General features: G+C 40.9%; 1 protein-coding gene and 1 pseudogene across 1 annotated transcript in view; one reads left to right on the forward strand and one right to left on the reverse strand.

Annotated features, from left to right (window-relative positions):
* Nucleotides 1-11001, reverse strand: part of Tpp2 (tripeptidyl peptidase 2) — a 101297-nt gene that overhangs the window by 6084 nt on the left and 84212 nt on the right. Inside the window, exons 21-23 of the mRNA XM_023715193.1 lie at nucleotides 8894-9045; nucleotides 2910-3006; nucleotides 1779-1909 (exon numbers count right to left, since the gene is read on the reverse strand). Coding sequence (XP_023570961.1) covers nucleotides 1779-1909; nucleotides 2910-3006; nucleotides 8894-9045 — 380 coding nt within the window. The remainder of the gene's footprint in view (nucleotides 1-1778; nucleotides 1910-2909; nucleotides 3007-8893; nucleotides 9046-11001) is intronic.
* LOC105742155 lies at nucleotides 3139-5354 on the forward strand (annotated as a pseudogene).

An 11001-nucleotide genomic window follows, 5' to 3' on the forward strand; every position in this document is an offset into this window, starting at 1 on the left:
GTGGCTGGGTGCGGGGCCAGGACAGGGCGGGAGGAGCAGGCTCCGACCCCAAGGTACCCCCAAGGTACCAGGAGGAGCGGTAGAGGGGAGAGGGTGGGCGCAGGTGGGGAGTGTTTGCTCCCGCTCTCCCTCGAGATCCAAAGGAGTCTTGCTGATTGTAAGAGGCAGGCAGCAGTGAAGGAGTCAAGCGGCACATTCCGTGAACACTGGCTTCCCATTTCCCGGCGCTGCACCTGAACCAACTCAGTGAATCTTTCTGAGCTGCCTTCCTTTCTGCCAGGTGCTGGCTGAAAACAGGCCCTGCTACAAGAACCAGAAGGGGGGGCGTCTGGAGAAAGCCCAGAGCCAGCCAGCACTTACAAGTGGCAGCTCCACTTCCTGCTGCTGCTGTCACTAATCATTAACAGCGACAGAAACTGGCCACCCTTGTAAGTTATTTGAAAGATATGAGTCAATATCAATAATAGCAAACAATCAATTTTAATCTACTTGAAACTTATTGCCTGACTTATTATAATGTCAAGAGTTCTAGCAGTTTTCATTCCAAGTATTTTGTGATGAAAATAATGCTGACTAAAACAGCTGGAATTGAGGAAAGAAACATTACAGTTCTTTCGAGAAGCTCAAAGAGGGCTTATTTATAATAACTTTAAAGAAAGACACAGAGCATGGCAGTGCACATCTGTCATCCCAGCACTGGGGAGGCTGCGGCAAGAAGGTTGCCATTAGTTTGAGGCCAGCCTGGGCTATATAAGTGGGTTTTAAGGGCAGCCCACATTACAAATGAGACCCTGCTTCAAAAACAGAACAAACCAAAAAACAAAAACAAACCAAAAAAACCATTTTTAACTCTTAAAGTTAATGACCCCTATATTAAAAAATAACTCATAATTATAGAGGCAAAACTGATAGCAGGAGAATGAGCAAGTTCAGAGCAGGGGACAGTGACCAAGGGGCAGCCTGGCTAAAGGAAGCTCAGGGCTGTCCACGGTGCCTGGACCGAAGAGCCACATCACTCACTTCTAAACTAAGTTACACCCTCTTTTTGCAGTAGTACTTGGGGAGGAGAAAAGGGGAGAGTTTGTAATTTAGACTATGAAAGTGATTTCGTTTCGTAGTCTGAATTACAAACTTTCCTCTGCAAAAAGAATTTCACAAAGCTTAAGTTGCCATAAAATGGCTTTAACCTGACTGTTACTTTACCAGGCATGACAACTTAGGTGCGTGTCGAGGGCAGCACTGGGGACTACATCCAGAGTCTTCACACCAAGCTATATCCCAGTGCTTTTTTCATTTCTTACTTTGAGACAGGGTTTCACTAAATTGGCCAAACTGGGTTTGAGTTTGTGATGCTGCTGCTTCAGCCTCTTGGAGTGCTGAGATTACGCGTGTGTGCCCGTACGTCCACTCTCCCAAACTAAACTTCACAGTTTTTATGCTACTAATTGATAAATAATTTTAAAAAATAATTTCCTACAGTGTCATGCTCTTGTCACAACAATCCCTAAGTGGCCACAGATGATTCAGTTATTCACAGTTATTCCCATCCCTCCAGCTTGGCAGTGCCGAATGGTGGAGAGAACAAACTACTTTCTTGGGCTGAAACCTAAAAGATTAAAGAAAATCAGTTTGAAATTTCTAAGGAGGAAGTACCCAAGTATTAATAATGCTGATATAATGAACATTAGAAAAAAACATTCTCAGTATCATTAGTCCCTAATATTAAAATAAGTAACTAAGAAATGAGATGCAAGAAAGATTATTTACTGGTTAGGTACTTTTTTATAGTAGCTGCATCTGGCCTGGGGTCAGTCTTCATGGCAATGTAGACTGCAAGGGCTGTCTGATCTATGTGAGAAATCACAGCATTTGCAGCTTCCACAATCTCACTCAGCCTCTTCATTCGTTCCTGGAGAGGAAGGGAAGAAGGAAGGACAGAGGCGGGTCAGCCCTGCCCAGAACACCCGCACTCCTGCCTTTGCCCTGGGAGCAGCCCTGCCACGTGGGTGAGCACTGCCCGCCAGCAGCCCGTGGCTGGGCCTCTCCCAGTGCGACCGCCGCGCCTGCAGCACCCTAGGAGCTCGCGCTCAGGCGTGAGCACAGCTAACCCGCACCCTCGTAGGCCTTCGGCAGTGTGAGTAGATCAAACACAAAGTCCTTAAAAACTGCATTTTTTTAAATGAAAGGCAACTCCTTTTCTGCATGCTCTGAGACCTCAGAGCTGTGACTGGCTGTTACTACACAACATGTGAAAGCCGAAGGTAAAAAAAGCACTTGCTGGTGAATGACACAGCACCACTGGCAGCCGTCACTGTTCAGAAGCACCAGCCGATGAAGTAAACCCCAACCCAGCACAGAAAACACGAAGGCGAGAGAGAATGAGGTCCTCCTCTTGAGGCCCGAGCTACGATCTCCATGGGGTCCTCGGTGACCAGCTCCTCGCTTGCCAGTCTTTAAGAGGTTTCTCTAGACACAGTCCAGTGCACTCCCAACCCTGCCCGCTTTCTCGGGGACGACGGCCAGCCCTCGGCTGCTGCACAGACAGCAGCACAAAGCGCAGGGTGGCAGAGCACCCTCGTTCGGTGGCCTGGAAGCCCAGGAGCCCCTTGCACAGGGGTTCTGAATTTCCAACTGCCCAGGACCACTGCTTCCTGCAGGCTTTCTTCTCCACTCCTCCTCTATCACAGACCACAGAAGCACTAATGTACTACTGACTACATGCAAAACAAATCCTATTACTACTACTAGACTTGTAATGGCAGTCAGTTCTTATATTAATTAATGGAAATAGTTTGCTAGATGAGTGTGAGGACATGCTTTCAGTTGGCAAGAACAGAAAACAGAAAGGATGCACATCTTTCTTTGAATATGATAAATGAATTAAGATTTAAAAACTGAACAATTCCAACCTTTTCAGCATCCAACTGATGAAGCCGTGCAACATACAGTGGAAGGTAAGCAGGATAGGTTTCTTTCAATTCATTATAAATGTCACTAGAATCCAGCCTATGTACATAAGAAAGAGAAAAACACTATTTTAAGAAAAGTTCTATCTTCACTACTATTTAACATTGTATGTTTCACCAAGTAAAATACAGCATCAATGTGAAACACAAGCACGTCACTGACAGGACTATCATGTTTGAGAGTACTGTAAGTTCTTACCCCAAACACCAAGAAAATCAAACTGAAAATAATTCCAGTTCAGAGTTTGATACGTTTAAGACAAAATACATACTGTTACATGTAACAACTATAGTTATTAAAAACAAGGGAAAACACAATCCTATTAGGAATAAGAAACACAATCAGCAAGGATAATTTTGAAAGTCTAAAAACGTGTAAGATTTATGTGAAGAAAATTATAAACTTCTCTGAAGACTCTGGTCTTGAATGAAGAGACATAACTTATTCCTAAACAAGGAAGAGGAAAAATTGTGTAGGTTCTTAGTGATTGCACGCATTATTATAAAAATAATTCAGCATTAACATCTAAGTGGTGAATATACACCGGGAGACTCATCACTTAAAATACTCAAAGCTTTATAAAACTAGTATTAAAAAAAAACAAAGTTGTCTAGGGTTTTGATGTTCAAACTTTTTATAAGAATAATTTAACTGAGAGACAAGTCATACAACTATGTACAAATTCTTAGTTAAAAAAAGTTCTGTATATTTAGTTTTTGCTAACCATTATATAATGGTTAGAAAGAAAATATATATTACCATGCTATAATTCTATATTTAGGATAAAAGCCCTTTAGAGATACATACTTTGAAATATTTTCACTTTCTTGATGCTTTAATTTTGATTTAGACACAAAAATCTTTAATTTTTATTTAAACCAAATTATTTGCCTTTTCACTTGTTACCTGTGCTTTTAGTACCCTAAGAAGCCTTTGCTCAATCCAAGGTCATAAAGATATGCTACATCTGTTTTAGCTTTTAGATCTAGTCCTTTGAAAGGTATGGAAGGAACCTGTACAGATGGAGCCAACTGTTGTGGGAAACACTGTTTCTTTCTCACTGAGCAAGTGCCCTTGTTAAAAATCAAGTGATCACAGACACATGGTTTTATTTCTGGACTCCACGGACTTCTATGTCTTATCTTTGTGCCAGCACAACAGTCTTGCTTATTGTTGCTTTGCTGTAAATTGTAAAATCAGAACCTGTAACTCCACTTCTTGACTATTCTGGGTCTCCAGCATTTCCGTATGAACTGTAGAACTCGTTTGCTAAATTCCACAAAGGTCAGTGATGACTGCTGAGGGAGACTGTGCTTAATCTTCATGTCAAAACAGAAAATAATGCAATAATATTAAATTTTCTAATTTATGAATGTAGGATAATTTGTTCATTATTCAGATATTAATTTTTGTCAACAACGTTTTGTGGTTATAGTTTTATAAATTTTGCATTTTGCAATTAAACATATTCCTATACATTTTATTCTTTTTGATATTACTACAAAAGGAATTTCCTTTCAATACTGATACATCTGGACTTATTTTTGCCATTTTATGTTTTGTTATCTATACGTTCTGTGTCTTTTGTTCCTTCATGGTTTTTGATAAGCATTCAGACTTCTGTAATAAGTTTTTGAGTTTGTTACATTTTAAATATTCATAACTATATACATTTTTTTTACCCCGGCACCAGGGATCCAGTTCAGGACCGTGAGCTTGCCAGGCAGGCCCTTACGCCGCTGAGGCACGCCCCAGCCCAACGGTATGCATCTTGACCGTTGAAGCAGCAGCACCGATTGTTCCAATCCCAGGAGATGCACAGACACTAAAGTGTGGAGCTTTATTGGCCCATCTATTACGTCTAGCAAGGTCAGAAAATTACTCAATTTGTTACAACAACTCTATCTGTGCTCCTTTTCTTAGCCCAACACACTTTTGTTCCCACCCATTCCTTTGAATTCTTATTAAAAAATACGACAAAAGGGCCAGTGAGATAGCTCAGTGAACTAAAGTGCCTGCTTAGGCAAGCTTAGGCAAGTGCAGCAACTAAGGTCCAATCCTTGTCACCACAAGCCACACCAGCCGTGCCTCCAGGGCAAAAATGAAGGAAGGTCAGGAGTGAGGGCAGGTTTGAGTTTTGTGGCTCTTTCCCTTCTGCAGACCGTCCTCCAGCACCACGTTGGGGCAGAGCATCCAGAGGTTCACAACCTCCGTGGTTTGTCGCAGCCACTACGAGGGGGGCCCTGGGAAGAACTTGCCGTTTTCTGTGGAAAACAAATGGCGGTTGCTGGCCATGATGACCTTGTACTTTGGATCTGGTTTTGCAGCACCTTTCTTTATAGTGAGACACCAACTGCTTAAGAAATGAGGATGTTTTAATTCATCCCCTTTCGCAGATGGACAGAAGAGGTGAAGCTCTTTGGAAACAGATCAAACTCTTAAATTCACATGGCATACTAGACATGTGTATAAATAAACATGCAGGCCTAATGCCTCTTCTCTGAAATACAGGGGGAAAAAAAAAGAACAAATATACATTTATGCAGCATTTTAAAATTCTTTAATAATCTATTTTACTAGTGTTTTCTCCCCCTCCCTATCAAAGAAGACCCAAATTCCTCTCAGGTCACCTGCTTTCAGGGTGAACTTCTTAGAATTTCTTGGAAGGTGAGTCTGCTAGCAACAAATCCTCTTGGTTTTTATATCCATATAACGTCCACTGTGCTTTCATTTTTAAAAGTTCTGTTGGACTCAGAATCAAAAGCTGGGTTGTATGACTCTGTTGAATAATAATCATCACTGACTATCACCGTTCCTGCTCAAAATTCCGCTGTTACCCTTACAGAGGTTCCCTTGTAAGTGGTAACAGCTCTTTAATTGCTTTCAGGATTTTTCTATCTTTGAACTTCAACCATTTTACCACGATACAATCATTTGTTAATTAATGATGGGACACTTGATGACAAATTCATTTTTAGGTGATCTTGTTACCATGTGGACATTAGGGAGTATACTTAAACATCAGTGAATACGGCACCATTCCATGTAGCCTTTTAGAGTACTGAAGAGATGTGAAAAGATGAGATACATGGGGCTGCTGCCCATGTCACTAGGCATACCAAGAGGAAACATTTTTAGTACATACTAGCATACTGAAACGATACAAAGAATAGCATAGTAAATGCACAAACTGGTAACATGGTCACTTATTAGTAATACGTACTGTGCATAATAGTATTTATACTTTTATATGAAAAGTAGAGCAGGAGGTTTACACTAGCATTGCCAGAAACGGATGAACAATTCTCTGCTATGCTATTATGACTGCTACAATATCAGTGCCATAGGCAGCAGGAATTTTTCAAGTATAGTCTTATGAGACCACTACTGTATATGTGGCCCACTACTGATTGCAGCATATAGTATATAACTGATAAATCTGGCTTCTTTCCATACATTTTTACTTGACATTCAATTGAGCTCCCTGGGTGTGAAGATTAATGTCTTTTAATAAACATGTAGAGTTTTTAGTCATTATTTCCTTGGACTGTGTCTCTACTTTCCCCGTCCTGTCTAGGGCATGTATACTACACTAGCCTTGGTGTGTGAAGGGTGCCCCATTCCTAGGAACCCTTGGGTGGGAACCTCTCCATCACTGGTAGGAACTAAAGCCAGTTCCTTTTCTGTCTTTCAAGAAATTAGGCACTAACAGATTTAAGAGTTCCTTACGGTCTACTGAAAGACTCTCTAGGCCTGGGCCCCTGCAGCAGGGTACTGCCCACCCGTTTGGATCCCAGCACTCCTGATGAAAGAAGGGAGCCTGACATCTCGGCCTGCCTTGCCAGGTGCAGCCTCGGCACTGGGGCCCCAGGGCTCCTACCAGCACTTCCCAAGCAGAGGATGGGCAGAAGGGAGCCCCGACTTCCTGACCACTTAGGCTGGAACTTGGCCACATGATACGCAGCTGGGCAGGATGAGGAAAGGCGTCCTGGGTTGTCCTAGGAAGAGTCTTCCTGCTCATCACAAGGGTGCTTATGGCAACAGGAACCTGAAGTCAAGTTTCTTTCTCACATGACCTGCAGTGCAGTGGTCCTGGTTCAAATACCATGATATGTCCATTTTTCTTGCCAAATGTTTGAAGATATTTCTGAAAGCATATCTCATCATAGGCTGTGTGCCATTAAAATCCTTTCCAGAGGCTTTGGAGGATTGCTTTTTAAAAATATATTTCCAGTTTTATAGGAAAACAGAATCATGGGGCTCCCCAGGCTGTCACATTGCAAGAAAACCTCTGCAATTTTACTTCTAAGACTTTACATCTCTGCCACTTGTGATGCCCAAAGTCTGCCAAAGACGGGCACATGACTTTGACCTCTAGTGGCAATATAAGAACATTTCAATGAGAAGGTGAACTTGAACTGCCTCAGTAGTAGGGATTCCTTTTACAACAAGAAGGCGTCTGTTCCCTCTAAATACTCATAGCTACAAAGATGCATTTGTTTATTTTTTTTCAAAGATGCATTTAAAGTCAGCTGATGGACCATCAGAGAAAACTAGTGAGCAAGAAGTACTGCACAACAAGTGGAAAAAGCAACCGAGTCAACTATACAGAATAAGCTTCCACACGAAAGTAAGCCAAAGTTCAAAACATAAGCTAGAGGACAAGTGACAAGTACAGGAAAGCATTAATATTTTTTGTCTTCAACGATAAACTGATAAGAAAAAGACATCTACTATTCTAACAGAAGAATGGGCAGAGAACATATTTAATCCATAAAAATCATGCAATGTATAACACTTTAACCACTACCAATCCAATTATTTACATGTGGTATGATCAAATTTATATATTTTGTTAATTTTTATAACATAACATAACAGGAAATTTTTAAAAAGACAATGTTATCAAATTTATTCAATACACAAACTGACTGGCTGAAATGACAATGTAAATGAATTCACTGCCTGAGTGTCACTGGAATAAACCGTTAAGTGGTTAAAAATCCATCTTTGCAGCTAAAGAAATGAAATTTAAAATACCAAAAACAACTCCATTCTTTGCATCTTGTAGTACTACATACATAGCTGGAGGAAACAGGAATTCTATTTGCACTTGGATGCAATTTGGCAAAACAGATCAGGATGATTTAAAAATACTTGATTCAATAATTACACTATACTAGCTGATGGATGTTCTAAGAAATCTATGTACAAAAAGGCTAATCACAGCCATTTAAATAGATTGTTGCTGCAATCCATACAACCATAAAATGCATAATCATTTAAAATAGTACTTTAAAAGGCCACTGAAAGTAGCTAGGCATGGTGGTGCACTCCTGTTATCATAGCACTTGGGAGGCTGAGGCAGGAGGGCTACATAGGGAGTTTGAGCCCAGCCTAACTGCATAGTGAGACCCTCTCTTAAAAAGCCAAAGGCCACTAACAGGCATCGGGAAATGCTCATACCCAAAAGATAACTGGGAAACCAGGACAACCTATCATTCACACTGCTCTGTGTCCAACTACAGGGAAAGGTGGTGAAGGGTTAATCTTTGTCTTTGGAGGTAGGAAGTTATTTTCTTTCCTTTTATGCCCCCCAAGAGAATTCTCTTCAGGAGTTAATCAGAGTTAAGTGATTAAAATAAGAAAGAAGCAAATTAGAATGTGACTAAAATAATGTAATACTTATCACAAAAGAGAATTATAAAAAAACACTTGGAATTCTTTTCTTTTTTGGCAGAACCAGGACCTGAACTCAGGCCCTTGTGCTTGCTAGGGAAGCACTTATTCTACTGAGCCATCTCCCCGGCCCCAACACTTATAATTCTACTGTTAACAGTATCCAGTAAAATTTATGGATTCACACACCGTACTACAGTTGGGAAAAGAAAATATTTAGGGGATTAAAATCAACTCAAAAACCTACTTTGTCATCCACTGAATTTTAAGATCCCGTAATGCTTCTGTAAACTCTTCTTTTAAATCTTTCTCTTTCTCTGAATCCTTTTCCTTATCTTTGCTGCCATTCTTAGTCTTTGTTGGTGGAGGTATTAGGTAGTAATGAACAGGGATTACATCCTGTGAATGTGGAGATGCTTATATTAATATGATTAACTTCATACTCTTTAAAAACATGTTCAATAGCTGATTATAACATGGTCTGTGCCTGTGTTGCATAACATTATAGTCCATATTTTAAGGGTCATAAAACATAAAAATATACAAACTACAATCACCATAATTTTCTCCCAAGCTTTAAATTACAGAAGCTTCTCATAGCAACTTGAAGGAAAAGGAAGTCAGAAAACTTCGGCTTATTTCAGTATATGTAATACTCTTAGCGTTAACTGACAGGCTAATGACAAAAGAATTTTTCACATTTTAAATCTGAGCAGGGGAAGAAATAAGTTGAAAGTAAAAAGAGAAACACTTGACTCTAAGTAGTCTGAAGGAGACCTTCGCTCTCTGCTCAATCCACAGGTACTGCAGGGCCGCTGCCACACACCAGGTGATGCTCTGAGCACCAGTGAGGGGCAGAGCAGCCCTTTTCCCTTAGCAACACTGCACTCCAGTGGGGAAGGCAGCAGCACACAGGCAAGCAAGCCACTCGTTTCTGACAGAGACAACACGTGATATGGAGAAAATAAAGTGGATTAAAATGACAGACAGCCACTGCCAGGGGAATTAACACACAGAGTGGTTATCAAAAGCTAGATGCACCTAATGACATATGTGAATGGATCTAAGTAAACCTAACTGCAGAGAGGGGAGGCCCATCCAGCACAGAAATCAGCGTTCGGAGGAAGAAGGAGCAAGTGCAGAACCTGAGCATGGTGGGATAAGCACAGCTGTGCACACTGAGAGAGTGCGCGTACCACAGTAACAGTGAATGGAGTACAGTTTAAAACTAGATTTTAAGTACAGAGAAGCTTACCACAGTTCTGTACAGTTTACTGATTATAAACACGATTAATAACTTTTGCTTTTTGTTTAATGACTTAATCCTATGGATCACCACACTGTATTTGGTTTTTAATAACTCTAATATTTGGAGAATGAATCTTATAAAACAAAAGCAAAAGAACACAAAAAGGTAGAGGCAAGAGAATAAAGTGGTTAGCAAACCCAGGAACCCCTACACTGTGCAGGAAATAAGAGGAAAATGAAAAGATCTGAGGTAGTACTCGCTGGTGATACTGAGATTATGGGGATGGGCAAGACCAGCAAGGGAGGGGACGTGCACATGGCAAGAGTTCCGTGTGCACATGCTCTGCGACTGAGAAAGACAGAAGACAAAAACTTGCAGTCAGGGCCACCTCAAGGAAAAAACAGCTTTGAGCAAAAAAGGAGAGTGACACGGCCGAGTGTGTGGCAGAAGAGGCAACCAGAAAGGCAGCAGCCACGACAGCAGCGCAGGGGGGAGAGAGACCCAAGCTTGTTCTGAGAGGTTTTGCTTTTCAGATGACAGAGAAATCGAGCACAGCGCTATCTGTTTTATAGCACACAGGCCTGTTTCCTTACAGAGTGCTGCGCTGTTCGGGAAACAAAATCTCGTATTATACTTGCTAAACTTCTTTCTGGCGCCACGACAGTCCTTAAATAGACTATCATTTACTAATTCAATTTCTCAAATTATACCTTCATGTTTACATGAAAACTATTAAAATCATAACAACTTAATTAAGAAAGGTTCTACAACAGGAACGATTTACTACCCTCATCACAATATTTCAGAAAAAAGCTTCATACAAATGGAGTCAAAAACAGTAGCCGGGCATGGTGGTGCATGTCTATAATCCCAGCACTTGGGAGGCTGAGGTGATCACTGGGTTTAAGGCCAGCCTAGGTTTTGTAGCAAGACGCTACCTCAAAAAAAAAAAAAAAAGTATTGCAAGCCCGTATTTCCCCTAATAGGATTTTAAGTGTATATATTATATAAATGTCTATTTTAGTGTTCTTAAACTCAGTTTGGGGGCATAAAATAGTAGTAAAAGGGCCGGCCAAATAGCTCAGCAGATTAAAACGCCTAGGGGT

This window comes from Octodon degus, unplaced genomic scaffold, assembly GCF_000260255.1.
Source record: "Octodon degus isolate 3935 unplaced genomic scaffold, OctDeg1.0 scaffold00039, whole genome shotgun sequence".
Lineage (NCBI taxonomy): Eukaryota > Metazoa > Chordata > Mammalia > Rodentia > Octodontidae > Octodon > Octodon degus.